General features: G+C 33.9%; 1 protein-coding gene across 1 annotated transcript in view; it reads left to right on the top strand.

The window, feature by feature from the left end:
* The window catches only part of MMS22L (MMS22 like, DNA repair protein), a 130,201-nt gene that overhangs the window by 90,820 nt on the left and 13,413 nt on the right, over window positions 1-25,968 (top strand). Inside the window, exons 16-22 of the mRNA XM_012769428.2 lie at window positions 391-541; window positions 2,562-2,713; window positions 3,528-3,670; window positions 8,982-9,141; window positions 13,928-14,097; window positions 16,978-17,189; window positions 19,781-19,944. Of these exons, the coding sequence (XP_012624882.2) occupies window positions 391-541; window positions 2,562-2,713; window positions 3,528-3,670; window positions 8,982-9,141; window positions 13,928-14,097; window positions 16,978-17,189; window positions 19,781-19,944 (1,152 nt within the window). The remainder of the gene's footprint in view (window positions 1-390; window positions 542-2,561; window positions 2,714-3,527; window positions 3,671-8,981; window positions 9,142-13,927; window positions 14,098-16,977; window positions 17,190-19,780; window positions 19,945-25,968) is intronic.

Below are 25,968 nucleotides of genomic sequence, written 5' to 3' on the forward strand. Positions count from 1 at the left end.
GTGAACTCTTCACCCATTGCAGGGGGCAAGTAAATTAGCTTAATTGGAAAAGAGTTGGATGCTACAAATATCTTTTTAATGGGTCTTTTAAATGATAGAGGCACATTAGCAGAAACCTCGGGCTTAGAATTTGGGATACAAAGAAGCCATTGTAGATCCGTGATGATAATGCTAAGATAGATTCTTCTAGACCCTTTCTTGAGATCTGGATGATGCTACAGAAATTTCTTTGACAACATGAATTTAGTTCCATTTTAGATTTTTATTTGTTCTACATTTTTAAATAGGACATATTATTATTTGGTACTTTTTAAAATCACTATATAATTTTAAGGGAAGAGAGAGTATTGACACATTTCTCACATTAAGTTTCTCTCATTTTTAATCTAGATTTTACTTTGCTGGCAGTGGACATGCCAAGCACAGCTCCATCAGATCTTCAGCCTCAGCCAGTTATATCAATAATTCAACTTTTTGGTTGGGATGATATCATCTGGCCCCAAGTTGTAGCAAGATATTTAAGTCATTTCCTACAAAATAGGTATGTGATTTTTATTTCAAGCATATACATTAATGCAAGTCCGTCATAGATCAGTACCCTAGGAAGGTAAGGATTTTCACAAATGAAAACTGATCTTTCCTGCTTATACTTTCACTTTGGCAGGTTTTTGCTTGCAGATGTATTGGCATTTTGACAGTAATAATAGTAGGAGAGTTAACTTATGTTTCCTGGCCTTCTTTTTTTTTTTTTTTTTTTTTTAAGTGTTTTTGGTTAAGCCCTTTCAAAACTGTTTTTGTTAGACTACCTTATGTACCTTATGACCACCCTGAATTGACCTTTCCACAATTACCCATTATGAAAGAAATTATACAGTTATTGGTGAATCTATAATACAGTGGTATATTGTTGCTTTTTTTTTTTTTTTTTTTTTTTTTTTTTTCATGAGACAGGGTCTCTGTCACCCAGGCTGGAGTATAGTGGCGTCATTATAGCTCACTGCAACCTCAAACTCCTCAACCTCAAGCAATCCTCCTGTCTCAGTCTCCTGAGTAGCTGGGACTACAGGCATGCATCACCACACCTGGCTAATTTTTCTGTTTTTTCTAGAGATAGGATCTCCCTGTGTTGCTCCTGGCCTCAAGTGATCCTCCCTCTTCCATATCCCAAAGTTGTAGGATTACAGGTGTGAGCCATGGCTCCCAGCCAATGATAGCTTTCTTATCTATAAGTATCTCTTGCTGCCACATTACAGAAGAGATCTGAGAAAGCTTGATAGAAAAAAATATACAATAAGTAAAGTTACAATAGAAATAGTGTAGAATGATCAGGAAGATTTGAATAGGAACATCAGGATGGGAGAAAATAAAATAAATATATAGGCCTAAGAGTTCAAAGTAATTCTTGTCTAAGTTGCCAGTCAGTGGACATGAAGAGAAATGTAGTTGGCAGGTAAATCTTTTCCTAAGGAGGCTCATTAAGCAGAGTCATTAATCTTACATTTTCTTATTGGGCTTTTAGTTATAAAGTAAGGAAGTTAACTTCAGTTGGATTATTTTTAGAATCCCTTCTAAAGCTTGATAATTCTATAATAATAAAGAACATTTATATTACTGAATAAACACTTTTGCTGAAATTATTTGAAATAATTTTTATTTTAAAAATAATATTATTGGTGTATTATTAACAGTTGAAGAAACCAAAATGCAAAAGTATTTAATAGCTTTGGGAAAGTAACATAGTTTATAAATGACCAGTCTGTGTTAATATATCTTGTGTACTCTTTTATGACAAGTTATATTCAAAGTATTTCAAAATAGCATTTTCAGAGTTGTGATTTATATGTATTTTTAAAATTTCTGACTTTACATAACACTTTCTATTTAGGTTAAGACCACCCCCATGCTTATACTCTGACTTATAAATGAATTAGAAATCAGATGTAGCCAGGCCTTTGACTTCATGGAAAGAATTTTTAAAAAAATTTTGGCAGACATTTTGTAGGAACTCTGTGAGGTGATCTTTACTAATGACTGCCTGGGGAATGGAGGAGCAGAAAAGGATGGGATGGGAATGGGAATGTCAGGAGACCCACACAGGAATATGTTTTGTCTTTAATTTTTTTTTGTACCGATATAATCATGACCACTTCTTTGTTTATTTACTCTAAGGGCTACTGTTTTTATTCTACTTGCTACTGCCTTCATTATTATCTCACCTTGCTAGTTATAAGCCCCTTGCTTTTCCCACTTTAACCATATTTTTTCTTATTCTTTCCCTTGGGATAAGCCTACACATATACCATCAGTGGAAAAAGGAAATTTGAAAATTAGAACATTGCGAATGAAAACAAGAATATTTAACATATCTTTTTGCATATATCTGTAGTGTTGATTTTCAGCAATCATGTCTACATTAGTATGTTCATCCGAAAAATAAGTTGGCCAAAGCCAACATTGGGAGAATGTTAGAATATTTTTCATTATTTCTCTGTACTCAGGAAATATATTGTCATTTTTGTTTTGGGGGTTTTAAAAAAATATTTGTCAACTTGTTTTTACAGCACATTATGTGAAGCACTTTCTCATTCGGGCTATGTATCTTTTCAAGCCTTAACTGTAAGATCATGGATCCGTTGTGTTTTGCAAATGTACATAAAAAACCTCTCTGGGCCTGACGATTTGTTCATTGATAAGAATCTCGAACAGGCAGTTGGTAAGTGTTGTAAGCTTTCTTGGGGGAGATGGTGATATCTATGGAAAGCTTTTGCTGTATAGATCATTTGTTACGTAAACTAATAGAAAACATACAAAATATATTCATAATTAGGTATGAATATAAGAAGAAAATTATTTCATTTTGCAGCCTGTTCCATTTTTGATAATTTCCTCTTACTGTATATGACAAATTTCTATGCTATAAAGATAAAAGAACTTGTTTCCTTGGAAGCCAAGAACAAAAACTTGCTCCTTAGGTGACAAGCTATTTTTTTTTCACCCTGAAGAGACTGATCATAAAAAAAAAGTGGAAATCTGAAGTAAATAATCAGATATCACACTGTGAATGCCCTAAAAAGAAAATATATAATTATGAATAATTCCCTCCTGTTTTATATTAGATATTTTGCCTGTCTTCTGCTTTAGTATTAGTCATTGAGTGATACATGCACCTTTTAAAAAATATCCCATATGGTTCTGTTGTCTGTAGTCCTAGGTTTGTACCTTTTCCTAAAGCTATTGTTTATAGCCATTGTTAATTTCATGAAAGCTGGCCTGAAAAAATGTTCCAAATTTACTTTAATATCTTATTACATCAGTTGGCTTTACCTGAATAACTTTTTAGGGTAGGATGTTTACAATGAGAGAAACTTAATTCAAAGTTTTTAATTTCTTGGAAATTTAAATTTTAAAAGAAAGCATGTCATAAATGAAGAGTGCTACATTCCCTTCTTTCATGTATGTACAATTTTATATTTTATTATATGAGTTTATGTAACAAATATAAATATTATATAATTTTATTTTAACAGAAAAAGAGTACATGGAACAGTTGACTGAACTGACAAGGTTACTATTTAAACTCTCAGAAGTAAAGAATATTTTCTCAAAGGCTCAAATTGAATATTTACCCATCCCAGAAGACCCTAAAAAAGCGCTTGTTCGCTTCCTTGAGGTAATGTTTATTTATTAGTATAATTGTCCAGATCAGTATAACTATTTTTCAGAAAAAACCTGAGACATTTTTAAAGTTTTTCTGTAAAATGAATTCTTATAAATTGAATTATATTATTGGTTGCCTGCTATTATAAACTTCTGGAGGAAGAAAAATGTGAATCCAAGGTGTAGAAAAATAAAAACAGCTGAAAAGTTACATTTAATGAAGATTAATAAAACTAAAGAATACTACATAAAAGCTATAATCCATTGCTAACTTAAATTATAGGAATATCTTATTGCTGAAATAGCTGGACACAACATTCTTCAGATACCTGGGAAGTAAATTTCCTTGTAAAGGATCCATAATAGTTCCAGCCTAATGTTTACTAGTCTGTAGCAAACAGTGTAAGCATAAGCACCATCTACTTTATATGATAGTATGGTTGGGGCATTAAGATCTAATCCATTTGTTTTGTTTTGTCTCCATAATAAATAGTACCATTCAAAATTTCACTTTTAATTATTAATTTTACAAGAATACGTGTGATAGTGTTTATTTTACAAACCTAGGTAAGGTTGTTAATGTATTTGGATTAGTGTCTTTTGTAAGCTGTTCACAGTAAAAGTTGGTTTATTTTTCTACAGAATGGTTGGTATTAGCTGCAGTGAAAATACAACAAGAAACAGTCTTTATATAAATGTTAATTCTTCCATTTGTTTCCATTAAGTTAAAGTATAATTGTATGACAATTAGATATATCATATAATTCCTCAAAATATTTAATAGTAAATGCAGATGTAAAATACACATTTCTGTTGAGGCCTTTATTTTGTTGTTGATTGGATCTCAACCTGCAATTAACTAAACTCCTATGATATGCTAGGAACTGTATTGGATTAGAAAGGGAAATAGAAATCAAGCTCTCCATTGATAGTTTTGAAAGGCTTCCCTAATTTAGTTTGGCCAGAAATAATTGTTTTTCATCACTGAATAAATGATAGTTGTTTGCTAAATGCTAGATAATATTACGCTAGGACTTCTTAGGGATTTGAAAAACCAAAGGTAGTCGTTCTTGATTTCAGAGCACTTTTACCTGTCTGAGAATACAAGATATATACAAAGGTTAAAATAATAACACAAAGTATTATATGCCGGATGCCAGTTGGTTGATAGATCAATCAGTAAGTAAATAATTCTGAGCATTATGGTATAAGCAGTACAGATTTTATCCTGTGAAGAGTGTGAAGGCTTTGTAAGTTTTTAAGTAGGTGTAATTTGATCAAATGACTTTTTATGAAAGTTAGTAACAGTAGTGTGTAGATTAACGATATAGAGAATTATTGACCAGAAACTAGTAAGGTTTTAAAGAAATTGAAGATTGAGTAGTTATAAGATTTCTGAATGAATATGAAATAACTACTGTATTCAGAAGAGTGATGATACCTTAAGGAGAAATAGAAAATCATGATTTAGGGTGGGGGAGAAGTAGGGGAGGAGTTCTATTTTATACTGACTGAGTTCGAAGTTGTGTTGGGTCCCCAATATTATCTATCTGCAGGTTCACTAAAAGGACTCACAAGACTCACAGTACAGCATGTAGTTGTACTCAACAGCTATGACTTAATCCAGAGAAAGGATACAAAGCATAATCAGCAAGGGGAAAAGGTACATGGGGTGAAGTATGGAGAAACCAGGCACAGCTTTCAAGAGTCTTTTCACAGTGAATTTAAACAGGATGTGCTTCATTCTTCCAGTCAGGAATTGTGACAAGACATATGAAATATTGTCTTCCAGGGAAGCTCATTAGCTACTCACTGCCCGTGGTTTTTATTAGGGGCTGGTCACGTATGCCCTCTTTGCTTCACACTTACAGAATTCCAGACTTCAGAAGGAAAACAGGTCTTCAGCATAAACCATAATGTTTGCACAGACAGTTTAGGGTACAGTGAGTCATTCTTATCAAGGAATGGTAGGAAGCCTCCCAAAATCTAAGACTCCAAATACTAGCTAAGGGATAACCTTGCAAGCAGGCTGTTTTAAGGGTGGCAGTCTTGGGTCTGGTAATTTAACTCTTTTCCACATAGAAGTGATAATAGGACATGAAAGCAATTATATAGTCAAGGTACTGAAAAATACACATCTTTTAGTCTAGGAAGTTTAAAGCTAAAACAGAGAAATATCAAAATGTCTAGGGCACTGGTGTTCAAAAGTATGGTTCATAGACTCCTGGAGGTTACTGATACCACCAGCTCCAAGCTGTCTTGACATTTATACAAACAGTGCAAAAGCTTTTGCATGAATCAAAACTGTGGCCCAAGATTATACTACTAGTCATGAAAATTTACACTTCCATGCACTCACAGAAAAAAAAAAATACAGTTTCACTTAAGAATATCTGTAATGAAGCAGTAGAATTATGAATTTTATTAAATTTTGACCCTTGAGTACATGTCATTTTAATATTCTATGAATGACAATGTAAAGTGCACTTAAAGCACTTTTGCTGCATTCCAAAGCAATGTGGTTGTCTAAATGGAAAGCATTTGTGTGATTATTTGAGTTGCAAGCTGAACTGACTGCTTTTATCTTAAAAGAACAACTGACAAAGTATGGTTATTCAGACTTTGTTATTTGGCAGACATTTTCTCATAAATGAATGGAGTGAGCCTATCACTTCAAAGACAACAACTGACAGTATTTGTTATTAATGATATAATTCAAGGTTTCAAGAAAATTAGAATTTTGGAAGCCTTGTATTTGCCATCATGAGCTTTAGAGCTTCCTAATACTTAAATACTTTTTAAATGAGAATGGTGATGGTATTAACAAGTATGATTTTTTTTCAATATGGATAATGAAATGTGTCAGTATTGGGAAGCTGAATAACTCAATGAACCAAAATTTTCCAAATGACCAATACAGGCTTTCTAAAAAGGATTCATTCAAAGTACAACATAGACCAATGGCTTTTAACATAGTGGAGTGCAAAATGTTCATTAATGTGGTTTTAAATTCCACAATTCATTAGATTCTGTGATTTAGTTAAACCTTTAGGAAATACTCCTTGCTAAGTTTTAGTACTGTGTTTCCACTAAAATAAGACCTACCCATAAAATAAGCCCTAACAGGATTTCTAAGCATTTGCACAATATAAGCCCTACCCCAAAAATAAGACCCAGTGATGGGTGTGGCTACGCAGCATATCTGCACAACTCATGCATTTTATCACGAGGCATTAAAGAAAACGAGCAGAACAGCCCTTTTCATCTGCCCCATTGTGACAGCTACTATCCCAGAGGTGACCTGAAAGGTGCAGGCAGCCCCACCAACAAGGTCGGCTCCCCCTGTCAGGTCCCGGCCATCCTGTGCATGCTGCAAGCTGAGGCTTTGTGAGTAAATTAACACATCCCCTGAAAATAAGCCCCAGGATGTCTTCTTGAGGAAAAATAAATATAAGACTCTCTTATTTTCGGGGAAACATAGTATAATAGCAAAGAGGAATTCCCATAGTTAACTGAAAAATCTTTCAAAATACTTGTTTCTCTTCTAGCTACATATATTTGTGAGGCTGTGTTCTTCAACTACAACCTATCATAATAAATTATATGCAGAGGAAGATGTGAGAATTTAGCTATCTTATTAAGACAGACATTAAAGAGATTTATAAAAATGTTAAAAAAATTCTGTAATAGTAAATAGTAAAAATTTCTGTAATAGTAAAAGATGTACTATTCTTATCACTAATTCTTTTTTGTTTTAGAAAATAATCTTTCACTAAAATATGTTGTTTATATTAACATGTAATGTTCATTCTTTTTCAATGAATTATAAATTAAAATTTTCTAATATGGTAAATGTCAATAGATATAAGTCAAATAATGAAAAACTCTTCAATAACCGCAATTTTTAAGTGTGTAAAAGGGAACTGAGACCAAAAAGTTTGAGAACTTCTTGTGAGGGAAAGAAATGTAGAAAACAAAGGGCAGAGAGCTAAATAGAAAAGAAGGGGATTAATCAGGTATATCTCTTGTTCTCATCTGCCCATCTCATTCACTCAGGTTCACTGAGTTCCTTTTTTTCCATTTCACATTTTATTATCAATGTGGTCAACTTTAATGTCACCATGGATAACTTAAGTCCTCATTTCAAAGCTTCTCCAGTAGCCTCTCAGCCAAAGAGTCTTTACTGCTGCCCTACTTCATCCACCCCTTATATGACTAAACCCTGAGCCATGGACTCCCTTGGAGTATCTGAAAGCTCCTTGTCTGCTACCACCTGTCCCTGCAGCTCATCAATGATCACATTATGACATCCTCTCAAGGCCTCACTTCCTCCCTGTTCACCTCACTTAGGACCCTTTGGGCTTCACTTCAGCTACTCCTACCAACACCCTCACAATCTTAGTTCTTTTGTCTTTTGGTCACACCTACAAACCCTCAACCTTAGTTCAGTGCACCCACTTGCTTTCTGTCCCTTGTCTTGTCTGCTGAGTGTTACAGAAGAAAAGTCACATCACTGTGTGTATTGGTGTCATTCATGGTCCAGTTTGGATCACAAAATCCATTTTAAGTTTCTCAACAATGGCTTGAAAATTTTACTACTTTCTTCACTTTCTAACCCATGTTTAGCCAGCCGTCTTTTCATTCTTTTGTGCCTTTTCACCTCTGACTTATTCTTACCTTTCTTCAGTTTATTCTCTCATTTATTTCCCTTCTTCTACCACTTCACTGTTCTACTCTTACTGCCCCACCTCACCTCTCTGTCCACCACCTCTCATTTTGCCACCCCTACCCTCTCTGCCCCATTCTTTTTTTTCTGAAAAAGTTAAGTTGGCATCAGATGGCTCATAAAGAAAATTCTGGGGAGATAATAAAGCTGAACTTCATAGAGGTTTTACTTGTGAGAATTTTGTATTACTTGTAGGTTTTCCTTGTAGGAATCTGAGGATTTTGAATTCTTGGTCATTTACTGGGAAATATGGTGAGCCAACTTGTTTGGAAATCTTGATGTGATTTCGTGACTAGCCACTTACACAGCAGTTTCATGTTTCTTTTCACTCATACTGCTGAGTCAAACCTTCTATAAATAATGATTGGCAAATTGATTTTTTAATTCTTCCTTTAACCTTTATTTTAATTATTAAAGTTAAGAGTTCTTTTCACTTAGATTTTAATTTCTATGAATCTTTATTGGAAAGGATAAAGACTTAAATATATTTAAGAGAAATGGGCGTGTGCATGTATTATATCTGTTGAGAGAAAATTATCTTTTTCAAAGTCTGTATTGTATAAAACTTGGAAAGTTAAATGTTTTTCTTTCTTTATAGGCTGTTGGCATAACTTATGGGAATCTCCAGACACTTTCTGATAAATCTGCCATGGTCACAAAGTCCTTAGAATACCTTGGTGAAGTATTAAAATATATAAAACCTTATTTGGGAAAAAAAATTTCCAGTGCAGGGCTGCAGCTGACTTATGGAATGATGGGTATGTATCCTGACATTATTTTGCTGGTAATATTTCCTTAGATTGAGCCTGTAATATCATGGTTGATAAGAATATACTGGCTAAACCACTGCTCTCTATATATTCATAAGAGTAATCTGAAATACAGTGATCTAGCTTAAAAATAATTCATGCTGGCCATACTATACCTCTCAGTATTTTGTTAATATTAAGGCTATGACCAATACAGAAAATATGCCAATACCAATTATTCTAGCAGTCTGTTATGAGTCACATTGTGAATAGCCAAATAACTAAAATGGATCTTTTTTAAATGTTCATTTATACTATAGTACTAAAAAAATCAGAAAACTATTACTTTCTATTTTCATGGCCTGCTATGTATAAAGGAGGTTAGGAGGAGGAGATTTAATACAGCATGAAAGATATTTGTGTTTCAAATCTTTCTCAATTCTCTTTTCAAAAAGAAGTATTTTTTATGCCTGTTCTAAACAATGGAGTTCATCTTTCTTTAGGAAATCAGTTATTTGAATATTTTTGTTCACTAAAACATTTTTGAATATTGAATATTTTTGTTCACTAAATATTTTGCTAACCAGGCCGGGCGCGGTGGCTCACGCCTGTAATCCTAGCTCTCTGAGAGGCCGAGGCGGGCGGATTGCTCGAGGTCAGGAGTTCGAAACCAGCCTGAGCAAGAGCGAGACCCCGTCTCTACTATAAATAGAAAGAAATTAATTGGCCAACTAATATATATAGAAAAATGAGCCAGGCATGGTGGCGCATGCCTGTAGTCCCAGCTACTTGGGAGGCTGAGGCAGAAGGATTGCTTGAGCCCAGGAGTTTGAGGTTGCTGTGAGCTAGGCTAATGCCACGGCACTCACTCTAGCCTAGGCAACAAAGCGAGACTCTGTCTCAAAAAAAAAAAAAAAAAAAAAAATATTTTGCTAACCAAAAATAGAAACTACATAAAGGCAAATGAGAAAGAGTTCCTTAGAAGTTTTTACATGGAATTTAGGTTTTTTATTTCTCTGTGGCCAAAACCTTCTATCTGTTCCCTTTAATCTTGTGAACATATGAATAAACCTGATTTGGGTTGTCTGAAACCTTTTATCTTTGTTGTGAAAGATAAAGGAGAATGAAAATGTGTAAATACAGATAATGTAGATTGTAGTGAAAGTGATAGCAATTCAAGCATCTTAATTTTAGAGAAAATTTAAGTGGGAATGTATTAAAAATTTGACATAGTAAAATGTAGATGTAAATATCTTAACATTTAGGCTTAAAATTTATTAGTCTCTAAAAAAGTTTTCTGATGTTTGAAGATTTAGATTTTTGCCAACCTAAATGTATGATTTTAGGGTATGTCTTTATTTTATAAAATATATGAAAGCCTTATTGGGAACTACAAAATCACATTTGGAATATCAATATGTAGACCTGCAGCAGAATTCTCTTCATAAAGAATTGAGGGTGGCCTTTGTTTTGATGCCTTGTTAATTTTTGACTTAGTGGCAGATAGATCTATATTCTTTCCTTTTGTCTAGGTCTCAGTGATTGGGAGTATAGTATACTACTACAGTGCTGCCCATTTATTTACTTTTTATTCACTAGAAAGTAGAACAGGTTTTCTTCATGTTAAAGGTTTAGAACAAAATGGAAAAAGAGCAAATATAAACATTTGAGAATTTGAACCTGCTTTAAAGTACATAGGGGTTTATCATAATCACTTGAGGGATACACTTAACCCGTGAAACTTTGTGCTTTACTTACCTTACCAGTTCCTAACTGGAAAACCCTACTATTCAATTACAAGGCTGCAGGCCTACTAGTGGAAGGCACAAAACTGTTAATAAAATCACACTTCGTATTAAGGAAGACATCTGGGATCTTAATTGTAGCTCAATTTCTGAAAAGGCAGGGATGGTGCATCAATAATATCCCCAACTTCCCTCCTCTGTATATTGTTGTTTTTTTCTCTCATTCTTCATAACTCATAATTTTCTGCTTCCATCCCTTTCCTTTTGATCATCTGTCTCTTTGGTCATTTTTCTCTTTTGTCTTTTTAATTTAAATTCTACACATGACCCTTGGATGCTGGCCCAGATTTCCCCTTCTTTCCCACATTCCCAAGTAGATTTGATCTTCTTGATTGCACTTCATCTGTCCTTTTCTTATATTTTTAATAGTTTGCCATTTGTGTATTTAACATGCCCCTATTAAATTTTCAACTTATTTAGGGTAGTGGCCATATCTTTTGAATTTTTTATTCTCATCCTCATGTTGTATCTTGAATAAAAAAAAATATATATATATATATAATATATATATAATATATTATATATATATATCAGGCACTAGATTGGGAACTAGGGATACATCAGTTAAAGAGCTGCTTAAAGGTAGGAGATAGAATAAACTACACAAATACATCTGAAATTTAATAATTTTATAACCCTAGCAATAGTACCTAATATATTTTTTAATATTCTTAAATGACCAAAATTACTTTCTAACTATAAAGGTTTTTAAATGCATATTGTGGTGATCCCAATTCTTTATGCATAGAATAGAAAATAAATGCATAAGAACTTTTACAGTGGTTATCTTTGGATAGGAGGGATTATCTTCATATTAATATTTTTCTGTATGTTCAGTTTCATCAGTAAATATATAATATGTTTATAGCCAGGAAAAAAATAGTTTTTTATTTTGTTTTGTTTTGTTTTTTGCAAAGCTACCATATGTACTTAAACCTTTCCCAAAGTTTTTGGCCTAAGAAATTTCTTTCTCTTCATATTTCCTTTTTGCATTTTTAATATCCTCCACCCCACACATACACACACACACACATACAAATATTCTTTGCTGAAACTTTAAAAAGTAAGGGTTTGATGGAGCAGTAAAACAGGTATGTTACTTGTGCCTTATATGAACTCATAAAGCTTAAGGTCTTCAGCAAAGGATTTTAACCATTGCAGAAGACGAAATACAGTAGTCCTCCTTTATCCATGGGAGATATGTTTCAAAACCACCAGTAAATGCCTAAAACAGCTACAGTACTGAATCCTATGTATAATATGTTTTTTCCTATGCATACGTACATATGATAAAGTTTAATTTATAAATTAGGCACAATAAGAGATTAACAACAATAACTAATAATAAAATAGAACAATTAGAGAACAATATGCTGTAATAAAAGTTATCTTTTTCCCTTTGTTATATCTTATTGTATTATACCATGGGTAACATGGAAGGTAAAACATACCTGTGTGACACCTGACAGTGATATCAATCATTTCAAATGTCAGTGGCGATGGCAGTTCCTCTTATGGGTATATTAATGTTGATTAGAATGTAAATTCTTCTTATATTGCTGTCATACTGAAATTTCTGCCTACTGAAAAAATGAGCAAGCCAGCATTATTTAAAATATTGCTAAGGGAACATTATGTTTCTTTATGATTGATTATTATACTTTCTTTTATAACAGAAGATTAACGTTGCTGTTTGTTGTTCTTAGAAGTGATAATTGGTTGTATTTTTTAAACATCAATATACTCTTCCATAAGCATATTTTTATTTTCCTCCAGAGCTTGAATTTTAAACTTTTTGTTTGATCAAAATGACTTGGAATTTTATCATCTTATTTGCTTTTTTAGATGGAATAAAATATAAAAGTTTATTCAGTATATGTACCATTGTGCTATTTGGACAAATGCTTAATCTCTTTTTAAATTCATTTTTCAATAAAGGAGACCTCAATAGCAATAATACATCCTAATGGGAATTATATATCTGCTTTTAACTACTTTCTTAAACAAAGGGTACTCATTTGCTTAGCTTTACTGTCATCAAATGTAGCAATTGACAGACTTCTAGCATCAAGGAAACCATATTTCAAGCAGTAAAGAAGTCTGTTTCTTTTCCTTAAGAATCAAAATTTTCTTTGTTTATATTAACTTATTGAAAGATGTAAAAAGTGAAGTTCAAGGAAGTCGAGGGATTGCTCGCTCCACGGTATTGCAGCTAATCCTATTTTTTTTTATCTTAACAATTAGTTATACCTCTTATTGGTTGCTAACTGGATTGAAGCAGCCTGTAAAATAAAAAATATAAAGAAATGGGAGTATCAAGAAAATAAATGCAGCGTAGCATGGTAAGACCTTAGAGAAAATTGGTATGAACACAAAAACATAATATATAATCCTACAGTATTTTTAAAGTTGGATTGTAAATTTACCCTGGAGTTTCCTAGCAGCCAAAGCAAAAAGGGAAATATGATTAATTTCAATATTCAATCTGAATAGTCACATAATATATAAATATAATTCACTGTATGTGTGAGTGTACACAGGTTTTATCTGAAATGTTTGTGACCAGAAGTTTTTAGGATTTCAGCTTTTTGTTGATTTTAGAATATTTGCATTATACTTACCTGGTTGAGCATCTCTAATCCAAAGATCTGAAATGTTCCAATGAACATTTCCTTTGAGCATCATGCCTACACTCAAAAAGTTTTAGGTTTGGGGACATTTCAGATTTTCAGATTAGAGATACTCAACCTGTGTATATAAAGTGACAGTTGCTTAGAAAATGTTTTTCTTGACCCAGAACTATGAGAGAAATTTATGTCTTTATTGAATTATATGACTTAACATAAGTTTTTTGATTTCTAGTATATGTCTCTTCCTACTGCTTATTTTAATTTGGTTCTATGTGCTTTAAATACAATTTTTTTAATGGAATGACAAAATGTTCTGGTGAGAAGATAATCAAAACTGCTATTACTTCTTTTCTTTGTTAGGAATTCTTGTTAAATCATGGGCACAAATCTTTGCTACCTCTAAAGCCCAAAAATTACTATTCCGGATCATAGATTGTTTACTGCTGCCACATACAGTGTTACAGCAAGAGAAGGAACTGCCTGCACCTATGTTAACTGCAATTCAAAAGAGTCTTCCTTTGTATCTCCAGGTACATTTTATTAAAAATTTAATTTAATTAAAATTTTTTTAAAATTTAATCAAAATTTTGCCTTAAAACATAGTTTACTAAATGTAAATTTAAAAATCATGTACTATAATGTCAGGTCAATGTGTAGCACATCCATTGAACAAATTTTAAATTTCTTTTATGTTTGGCTTTGAAAACAAAGATGAAAAAGGCAAAAATCTTTACCCTCAAGGAGCTTAAAGTTGATGGAGGTAGACTAACAGACATTTATGGTCAAGTGTTCAGTATTTTCCTTAGAGATCTCAGCTATCTATCAATCAAGACTGGGGGTGAGGAAATGTAAGAGAAGAAACTGTAGAGGATATTAGTTGTAAAAGAGCAGACTGGGTGAGAATTGGAGGGCTATTCCTCTCTGAGGGAGCATCATATACAAGGGCCTGAGCTTTAAGAAAATATGGCTCACTGGGGAAAACCAAATAGTCACGCTGTGGCTGTAGATTCATATGAAAGGAGCCATATCATGGAGGCTTTACATGCCATGCTAAGAAGTTTGGACTTAATATTTTATGTGGGGACTGTTGATGAATTTCGAGTGGAGTAGTAGAAGTGACCATCATATTTACATTTTAGAAAAATGATTCTAGTGGCAACATCTAAGATAGTTGGTATGGAGGTTATATTAGAGACTTGGAAAGCACTGACTAGTTCATTATAATTACTCACACATGACCTGAAAATTCTGAACTAAAGCAGTGGGAATAGAGCCCACACAGCGAATTTCAAAAACATTTAGGAACTCTGATTAAAAGTAATTGCTGAGTGAATGTTGTGGAGGAACAAAAAGAAATGAAATACTTCCTACATTCCAGAGTAGATGCTTATGTATCTGGTAGTGCTACTTACTGAAATGGGAAATTCTGGAGATGTAGGGATGAAGGTAGAAATTGGTTTCTGAGCAGCTTTAGTTTGAGGTGCTCTGGTATATCTAGGTCATGATGTCCAGTAAGCAGTTGGAAATATTGATCTGTCATTCAGAGAAAGGATGGGGCTGGAGGTATACTTTATTATTCATTAGTGCAGGCGTCCTCAAACTATGGCCTGCGGGCCACATGCAGGTGTTTTTGCCCATTTGTTTTTTTATTTGAAAATAAGATATGTGCAGTGTGCGTAGAAATTTGTTCATAGTTGTTATTAAACTATAGTCCGGCCCTCCAACGGTCTGAGGGACAGTGAACTGGCCCCCTGTTTAAAAAGTTTGAGGACCCCTGCATTAGTGTCTGATATTGAAAGATAAGTGCTTCTTAATTTGAGGTCCAGCAAGAGAAGCTGAGGAAGAAGGGAAAATGGATTTTGATTAAGTAACAAGCACTCCCTTTCATAGATGAATTTTTTTGAACAGAATTTTAAGATTTCTGAGAAGTTTCAAGTTGTCTAATTTGTATTCATAATAATGTTTAAAACGAAGTTTAGTGTATCATCTAGCAGAAAGGTAGGAGAGGCAGCCATAGCACAGCCCGAGCTACCAGTCCCACAGAGGGTGAAGAGGCGAGTTGTGGCAGCAAGAGTGTCTGAAGCGTTTGTTCCATGTGGTCTTTTTAATCCCAGACAGTCCATTTAATAAAAATTCTTAAAACTGCATAAGTGGTAAATTTAAAAAATTGGTATATTATACATTTGGCAGAACTGGAGCTATGTCTTTAATTTCTTTAAGGTATCCAGCTAGAATTTTCAAAAAGTATCTATTTATTACTTCATCTTCTCTTCTGATTTAATGATTTACCTTAACCAAACCATTCAAAAAAGAGTTGGGAGAAAAAGGGAAGGTCTTTTTTCCCCCCCAGTTGTTTATTTGGTATTATTTTAACAATTCTATGCTATTTTTCATTACAAATAAACTTCCAAAATTTCTTATTGGGCAAATATCCATTTATGACTAAAAATGGAAACTTAACAAACATATTTAACTATTTCTCTGGAAAAACACATTGTGAATCACAAAGTACCAAACTATAAATTAACTTTTAGAACATAATTTATTGTTGTGTTCGTGGTTATCTATATTTAGCAATATGTAATTTAGCAGAAAAACATTTCTTTTTCTCAGGGTATGGGTGTGTTTTTACATACTATAATCCATATGAACATAGTTTGTTAACTGCCATACAAAATGGAAGGGGGTTAAATCTAGAGACATTAAAGAAGACAGTAGGAGTTCTGTGTGACTTTGATAATCTCTTAACTTCTCTAAAGCTCAGTTTCCCTAGTTATAAAGTGGAGGTACAATATTACTAATGTAATGGCTTTTATGAGAAATTTAAATGAAATAATGAATATAAAGCACATAGGACAGTGTCTGATGTAGCAAAACCTCTAAATACCTTGTCATTCTGAGTCCTTAATGTTCTGTATTCCTCACCCTTTGTTAATTATAATTTTTAAAAAATTTATCACATTTCTTAACATGGAAAATTTTAACATAAATTTTATAATCTTAGACAAAAATGATCAGTAGCTAGAAAAGAGGAGCCTAAAAATTTATTTTATAACTTTGTAATTACATGCATGTGTAGCCAATGATGAAGTGGTAGTCAAGTTTTCTGAGGATGAGAGGAAGAAAGAGTCTCCTTTGTCTTCCTACTCTTCTCCCTGCTTCCTTTGTCCATGCCTCAGAGATACGCATGCTTGGTTATATGCCATATCATATGTATTACCTAAGGTCAGCTCCCTGATTTTCATATGTATATTACCTATTAATGATGTAAGGTGTCCTTTCTATTGTGGTAAGTTACAAATTCTGACATGAGTATTAATGCTGAGTATTATTAATACATTAGTAAGCTTCTAATATTGTTTATTATTTGAAACTTTACCTCTTAGTATTTCTTATTTTTTCCCCCATAGGGCATGTGTATCGTGTGTTGTCAGTCTCAAAATCCAAATGCCTATTTGAATCAATTGTTGGGGAATGTTATTGAGCAGTATATTGGGCGGTTTCTTCCAGCTTCGCCATATGTTTCTGATCTTGGACAACATCCTGTTTTGTTGGCATTGAGAAACTCAGCAACCATTCCACCAATATCATCTTTAAAGAAATGCATTGTACAAGTCATAAGGTATATATCGAAATATTAAATGTAGGTGGTATGTACAAATTATGAATCTTTATTAAACATAACAAAGCAGCATCTCAAAAATGTTGGCAACCATTAGAATACTAGTAGTTTAGAAACTCTTTTTCCTGAGAAGCGTTATCTAAGAATTTATTAAAATGACATTTGTTCATGGTAGCCTAAGACAGTCCTCTTTAAGTTGCTTTTGTTTTTGCTATATAGCTATTATTTTCCTTATATATGTTGTAAAGAAACTTCTAAACTTAATATCCTATAACTGTAACATTAGAAGGTTCAATATAGATATTATCTTTTCTTTTTCTTCCTGAAGTATTTAGCTTTATATGAAATTAGTTTTTTAAACTTTAAAATGCTATGGTGATATATTATTCTTATCTAGTATTAGTTTTCTGTTTTTTTAATGACCCAATAATTTCCATCTCTTCTCATTTACAAAATTTGATGCCTAAAATCTCTCTCCCTTCTGACCTTTTTCTGTTCCCAGTGTCCTGTTACTCAGGTTTAAAAGCTTCATCTTCTTTGCATCCTCTCCTTGCCCATCCTTTGGCAAGTGATTGTTTCCTTTCCTTTTCACATCTCTCCCCTTATCACATTATATAGAGATTATTGTGAGAATCTCCTAACCACTCTCACCATCTCTAGTCTTTTCTTCCAGACCAGCCTAAGCAATGCTCCAGATTACTTTTCCTAAAATACTATTCCGTTATGATACTTCCCTGTCCCTAAACCTTCATTGTCTTCTTTTTGCCTATGGAATAAATTTCCTTGCTCCTTAGCTATCTACAATCTTTCACTTTTCCAAAATGTATTACATATGATATCATATACAGACCCTAATGAGATTGGTTTAGTTATTGCCCCTCCAAAATACGTTATGCTTCCTATGCCACAGCTTTATTCATACCATTTTCTCCATTAAAATATCATCCTTCTGGGCTAAATCCCACTTATCCTTTATAAAACCCATACCTGGTATCTCAGTGTACCATGGATGTCTTTTCCATTTTTTAAGTCATATGCCCCATATGACTCAATTTTCAGAAACATGACAGTTTTCCCTTACTTGTATCTGAATTTCCAAAAAGATTGTGATAACTTACCACTCTGTTTGGAACATTTTATAAGTAATTTTAGTACAAACTAAGTAAGTGCTGAAGTGAAATTAAATCCATAAAACTGTTTAAAGCCCAATGTTTAGGATCCTGGCTACATTAGTTGACTTTCCTATTTACTTGGTATACAGTGAAATGTTTTTTCTCACAGTTACTAGTTAAAGACCCAAAAATGTAACAATTTTGTTTTAATACTTAAGAAAAATATAGAGATTGCCCCCTGTGATTTCTTCCATACCATGCTTCTCTAACCTCATCTGAGTTAGTTAGGGCTCCTTCCTCTGAATTCTTGAGAATTCTGTGCTTATCTTAGTCAAAGCACTTGTCACACTATAATTATCTTTTTTTTTTTTCTTGTCTAATTTTTCCACTGGAGGGTGAGTCCCTTGCTTTCAGAGACCATATTTTACTTTATATTCTTGTTCTTAAACTTTTACCTGACATACCATAGGTACCCAATAAATGTTTGTTCTAGCCATTAAGAATTTACAAGTGAACAAAAAGACAAAACCCCTGAACAAAAAGACAAAACCCCTGCCCTCAAAAAATGAATGAATCTTCTGATATGTAATATTTGTTGGAAGTCACTGTAAGGAATAGAAATGATTACTAAGACATAGCTCCTGCCCTTAGGGAGTTTATAATCCTTAGGCGATTTCTATGCCTCATTATGATAAATCATTATTACTTTGCAAATAGATATGGACATCTAGTTTAGATTTAGTTGTATTTGACAAATTTTCATATTGCCTATATGTTTTTAGAAATTGAGCAATTCCCTCATTCAATTAATAAATGTACACCGAACACCTCTTATGAGCCAGGACCTGTTCTAAGAGGTGGGATATACAGAGATAAGTCAGACAAATTATTATCCTTATGATCTCTGTTGAGTTCTAATGCTAAAATTGTGTTGCCTTAAGAGATGATATTAAATCCTAAATTAGTTATCTGATTACTTATTAGAGGAAGGAAAGAGGTAAAGCTGAAATGGGAAGCTAATTCCTAGGACAGTCTTCTTATTTATTTAGAAAAATAAGACCCCTCCCAAATCCCTAAATAAATAAATGTGAGGAGAGATTTCTTTATGCAAATTTGACATTAGAGAAAATGTTGAGGCATTGAGGAGCCAATAGAGGAGATCAGACTTATATTAGAAAGGGAAAAAAAAACAACAAATTAACAATTAGGCTTTCATTTGGATTTTGATTAAGTTCATTTTAAAAGCAGGGTGCTTTAAATTTAGTTCATGTCTCTATTGTGCTTTGGCCCTTACAGCACACAAGAAGGATGTATAGTCATTGCTTCTAAAATCTTATACTTGAAGATAGCATGGTAAAATATATATCCTTTTAAAAATTGTACTTTATTAATATAGAGGGTAAATTTCGCCAATATCTTTAAAGTATATAGCTCTGTTGAAGCTGTAAAGAGAAAAAACAAAATTTTGCTTCTTTTCAGGAAATCCTACTTTGAGTATAAAGGGTCCTCGCCCCCTCCCCGCTTAGCATCCATTCTGGCCTTCATCCTTCAACTCTTCAAGGAAACTAAGATAGACATTTGTGAAGTTGAACTACTCCTCCCAGGCATTTTAAAATGCTTGGTGTTGGTCAATGAACCCCAAGGTTAGTTGTCTATAAGCTTATTTGTATTCATTTTCTGTTTACATGTTAAGAAACTATTCTTTCCCATCAGTTAAATTGATAGTTACAAAAGGTATGGGATTATTTTATATCCATTAGTATGTATCATGGCTAAAGAATAAACTCCAGCCAATACCTGAGGTTGAGTATGATAAGATGGTTAAAAACTGACATGTTTCAGTCTATTTTAGTTTGGGTTTTTTCCTCTCCTTGAGGGAAATAGTTTATTTAAGGGCTACTTCCTTTGATTAGACTTATTAACCTCTTAAAGAATATTTGTTCAATCTGACTCCAGTATTAAATGCAACTTGTTAAATATCAAGTGGTGAGGGGTCAGCATACTTTTTTCTATTCAGGTTTTTGCTAGAATATCTAAGCTGATTTGGGGGCAAACTTAAAAGAATCCTTTGATTTTACTCCTTTTGTTTTCAGTCTCATCAACGTTACTTCCAGTGATTGCTTTAAGATATAATTTATTTAATCCCCACTGTGAGTAACATTCTTTAATAAGCTTATTGGTAATATGCAGAATAATAGCCATAGTTCTATCCTGAAGGGGTTTTTAATGTAAACGGGGGGGGGGGGGGGCTGTGTGTATCATTATAAGGTGACTCTTCAAGGTGGGGCCTTTTAAATGTTTCCATCTATGTATTTTTAACTGCTGAGATAAGTGAGTACAGTGCATGCCCTGAAGAATCTGAGGGCAGTGCCCAGAGTGGTAGCAGGAAGCTCAAACAACTCTTTGAAATAGTCTGTTTTATCTCAAAAAATTATGCATATTTTTATTAACCCATATTTATTTCAGTATTAAAATGTTCTTCTCTGCTCCCAAGCCTGGTTTGGCAAAAAATGTTGTGTTATGTTTATATAGAATCCCCCTATTGATGGTAACATCCTCTTAACTGGAGAAGATCCAAAGGTAGACCCCCCTAAAACTCTTCTTTAGAAATTTTGCCCTCATCGAAAACATATGTATACTTTTGAATTTCAATGAAAGCCTGTTATGCTGTACAATACAAAATTTGTTAGAGCAAACAGTATGAAGTTTTAGCCTGTTGCTTTGGTGATAGTAATATTTTTTCATGAAAGAGAACAGGGTTTAGACGGCAAATTTTGCTGCTCCTATCTGGCTAGTGAGTGCATCACATGTTCAACATAGTGAGATACAAAATTCTCCATCTCTGCATTGCTATCTTTGTAGGCTGAAAGAGCAATATTAAACACATATTTGCATGCTTGGCTCAGGGAAAATTATCTTTGACTCCCCTTGTGGTCTCAGTGTTTAAAAAATTCCTATGATTAAGCTAGAGTTAGCAAATGACTCAGCAATTCCACTCCTAGGTGTATGCCCAAGAGTACTAAAGACAAGTCCAGTCAGAACCTGTAGCTTGAGGAGTTCCACTTCTGGCATGACAACATAAGGAGCTCTGCAGACCTGCTTCCCAGCAAAACTGGTAAAAATTTTTTAAAGGACAGTTTTTAAATTCATTGGAAATGGTCCTAAGAGTATATAGCAAATGGAGAAACATTTAAGAAAATCTACTAAAACTTGGTTAGAATAGCAGAGTCTGGTAATTGAAGCAACATTAGACCACTTTCTCCTTTTTACCTTCCAGCCCAGCAAGGTGGAAACTACACCAATAAATCTGAGAACATATGGCTCCCACTTTCCCCATCTCCCAGTAGGAGGGCTATCATCCTAGGAAAGGGAGGATATCAGCACTTCTCATCCTGCCCGAACTACCTCATGTTGAGATTATGTTCCAGGGAAGTGTGGACTAGAGGTAGAGTCTCCATTCTTCTCTTTAGACCCCAGCTGTGGAACAGAGGCTCTACATTGAGTCCAGTACCACTGAGTATACTGGGACCCCAGTTGCCCAAGAGAAGCAAGCCAGGGAGACCTGGGGCTGCTGCCCCTCTTAACATAAACACTCAGCTCCTAAAGTGGTGTGTCACACAGAAAGTAATAGGCACTGTTGTCCCTGCCCCTAGGACTAGAGAGAAACCTCTGAGATTTCGCCTGAATGGGGGCAAGGAAGAATCAGGCCTTAGAACAGAGAGCTGAAATCTCTCCCAAAGGAACTGACTTCATTTGCAAAAGAATTTGGAAAAGTTCTCAAAAAACAGTAGAAATGATGGTGAGAGCCATAGGTAGATTGATAATTTATTGGAGATACAGGCTAACTGTAGGCCAGCTAGTTTGTATGAGAGCATTGGTGAAAGAGACAGCTAGAAAGAACCCTTGGGTAAGAACAAATCTCAAAAACCGACCTAATAAACTTTTTTTCAAAAGAGACTGAATTTGATGGATCAGTCTGTTAAGCAATTTATGCCTTAGGGCATTATTAAAAACAATACAGCAATTAGACAGAAATTAGTTAGTGGAGCTTAACAGCAGGGTGTTATCAGGAAAAGGGACAAAGAGAGTCCTGCCAAAACCATTGTCTTTCCATGGAGACTGTGCATGCCCTAGGCTACATCACCTGGGCAGAATGGGCAAGAGGAGGAGTAGACTTCCCTAAAAAATAGTCCAGATTTCAACAAAAAATTATAAAACATGCAAAGAAACAGAGAAGCATACCCATACACTGGGGAAAAAGTCAGGCAACAGAAACTGCCAATGAAAGCAATCAGATATTGGATTCATTATTATTAGACAAAGATTTCAAAGTAGCCATTATAAATATATTCAGAGAACTAAAGGAAAGCATGAGAAATGATGTAAAGGAAAGTATGATGACTGTGTTGCCTCAAATAGAGAAAATAAGTAAAGAGACAAATATTATATATATATATAAAAAAGAACCAAATGGAAATTTTGGAATTAAAAAGTACAATAGCTTGGCTAAATTGAAAAATTAACTAGAGGGCTCACTAGTGGATTGGAACTAGCAGAAGAAAGAATTAACAAACTTGAAGATAGATCAATATAGATTATACAGTCTTAAGAGCAGAGAGAAAATGAAGAAATAAACAGAGCTTTTGAGAAATGTAGAACACTACAAAATACACCATCATACATGTAATAGGTGGGACAAAGGAGAAGAGAGAATGGAACAGAAAAAGTATTTGAAAATATAATGAATAAACATTTCCCAAATTTATTAAAGAATACTAACCCATACATTTGGGAAGTTTAGCTAACTCTTAAGATAAATGCAAAGAGCTCCACAGACACATCATAGTAAAGATGCTGAAAGTCAAAGGTAAGGAGAAAATCTTGAAAGCAGTAAGAGAAAAACAATTCATCTTTTCAAGGGAACCCCCCATAAGATTCACAGTTGACTTCTTAGAGGAAACAGTGGAGGCCAGAGGCAGTGGGATAACATTCAGAGAGAGCAAAGGGAGGGGGGACTGTCAACCAGGAATCTTTATTTGACAAAGCTACCTTTCAAAAAGGAAGGTGAAATAAAGATATTTCCAGATAAACAAAAACAGAAAATTTCTTGCTAGCAGACCTCCCTTTAAAAAAACAAATATTGAAGGAAGTTCTTCAGATTGAGAATGATCCCAGATAATAATTTAAACCACATTTAAAAAAAGAGAGAGTGCGGCCGGGCGCGGTGGCTCACGCCTGTAATGCTAGCACTCTGGGAGGCCGAGGCAGGCGGATTGCTCAAGGTCAGGAGTTCAAAACCAGCCTGAGCGAGACCCCGTCTCTACCATAAAAATAGAAAGAAATTAATTGGCCAACTAATATATATAATATAAAAATCAGCCGGGCATGGTGGCTCGTGCCTGTAGTCCCAGCTACTCGGGAGGCTGAGGCAGCAGGATCGCTTGAGCCCAGGAGTTTGAGGTTGCTGTGAGCTAGGCTGACGCCACGGCACTCACTCTAGCCTAGGCAAGAAAGCGAGACTCTGTCTCAAAAAAAAAAAAAAAAAAAAAGAGAGAGAGTGCTCTAATAAGACAGTATGATGTCTATTTCTCACTTTTATTCTCTTAAATGATTTTAACAAGCAATTCTATAAAACGATAGGCAGATATCATTGGGCCTATAACATATAGAAATGTAATATATATACTAATAACTGTACAAATGAGGTGGTGGGAATCAAAACTGAATTGGGCTAAGAAAATGTCTTCAGATGGTAACTCAAATACACAAGAACAAATGAAGAGAACCAGAAATGATAAATAAGAATGTTAATACAGTTTTACCATCTGTTATATAAAATGCTTAGGACCAGAATTATTTAAGATTTTTTTGAATTTTGGAATATGTGCATATATATATATTATAAATATACATATTATATATATAATATTTATATATTATATATTGAGATATCTTGGGGATGGGCCACAAGTCCAAACATGAAATTCATTTATGTTTCCTACACACCTAATATCCATAGCATGAAGGTGACTTTATGCAATATTTTAAATAATATTTGCAGCCTGTCACATGAAGTGAGGTATAGAATTTTACACGTATAGCATCATGTCAGCACTCAAAAACTTTCAGATTTTGGAGCATTTCATATTTTCAGATCAGTGTTGCTTAGCCTGTATAGCAAGTATTAAGATGTGTATTCACTTTCCTTTCTTCTCTTAGCTTCTTTGAAAGACATAAAATTATATAAAGTAAAAATTATGACAGTGTATTGTTGGATTTGTTACATTTGTAGATGTAGTAAGTATAACAATACCACAAAAAAAGGAGAAAGGGAATAGAGCTATACAGTGTATAAGATTTATATTTCTATATTTCACTAGAATTAAATTGTTATAAATCTGAAGCTCTCATAAGTTGAGATGTGTATGGCTCGACTATCCTACCCACTAAGGAAGTATTTCAAAAATAATGAAAAATCATTAAAGAAATTAATGCAAGAAGAAAACAGTAAAAGAACAGAAAACATGAGACATAAAGAAAACAAAAAGTAAAATGGCTGGTGTAAATCAAAGTATATCAATAAAACATTAAATGTGAAAGGCTTGAACAGTCCAATCAAAAGGCAGAGATGATCAGATTAGATTTATAAAAAAGCCGGGCACGGTGGCTCACGCTTGTAATCCTAGCACTCTGGGAGGCCGAGGCGGGCGGATTGCTCGAGGTCAGGAGTTCGAAACCAGCCTGAGCAAGAGTGAGACCCCATCTCTACTATAAATAGAAAGAAATTAATAGGCCAACTAATATATATAGAAAAAATTAGCTGGACATAGTGGCGCATGCCTGTAGTCCCAGCTACTCGGGAGGCTGAGGCAGCAGGATTGCTTGAGCCCACGAGTTTGAGGTTGCTATGAGCTAGGCTTACGCCATGGCACTCACAAAAACTCAAAATGGATCATAGTCCTAAATGTCAGAGCTAAAACTAAAAACCTCTTAGGGGAAAGCATAGGAGTAAATCTTTTAGACTTTGCATTTGCCGGTAGATTCTTAGCTATAACACCAAAAGCATGAGCCACAAAAGAAAAAAGGGATAAGATGGACTTCATCAAAATTAAAGGCTTTTGTATTTAAAAGGACACTATAAAGAAAGTAAAAAGATAAACCACAGAATGGGAGAAAATACTTGCAAATCCTATCTGATGATGAGGAATGTGTATCTAGAATATATAAAGAAGTCTTAATAACAGAAAACTGAATTTTAAAATGGGCAACAGATCTGAATAGACATTTCTCCAAAGAAGATAAACAAATAGCCAATAAATACCTGAAAGGATGTTCATCAGGGAAATGCAAATCACAATACACCGAGATACCAGTTCATAGCCACTAAGTTGGCTATAATGAAAAAGTCAGATAATAAAAAGGATTGGGGAAAATGTGGAGAAATCAGAACTCTGATTTCATGCTGTTGGGAATGTAAAATGGTGTAGTCACTTTGAAAAACAGTCTGGTAGCTCCTCAGATGGTTCAACAAAGTTACTGTATGATCTAGATATTTTACTCCTAGATAAAGATAGATAAATAGATATAGATAGATACACACAAGAGAAATGAAAACATATGCCCACACAGAAATTTGTACATTAATACTTACAGCAGTATGATTCATT

The sequence above is a fragment of the Microcebus murinus genome, chromosome 5, assembly GCF_040939455.1.
Source record: "Microcebus murinus isolate Inina chromosome 5, M.murinus_Inina_mat1.0, whole genome shotgun sequence".
Lineage (NCBI taxonomy): Eukaryota > Metazoa > Chordata > Mammalia > Primates > Cheirogaleidae > Microcebus > Microcebus murinus.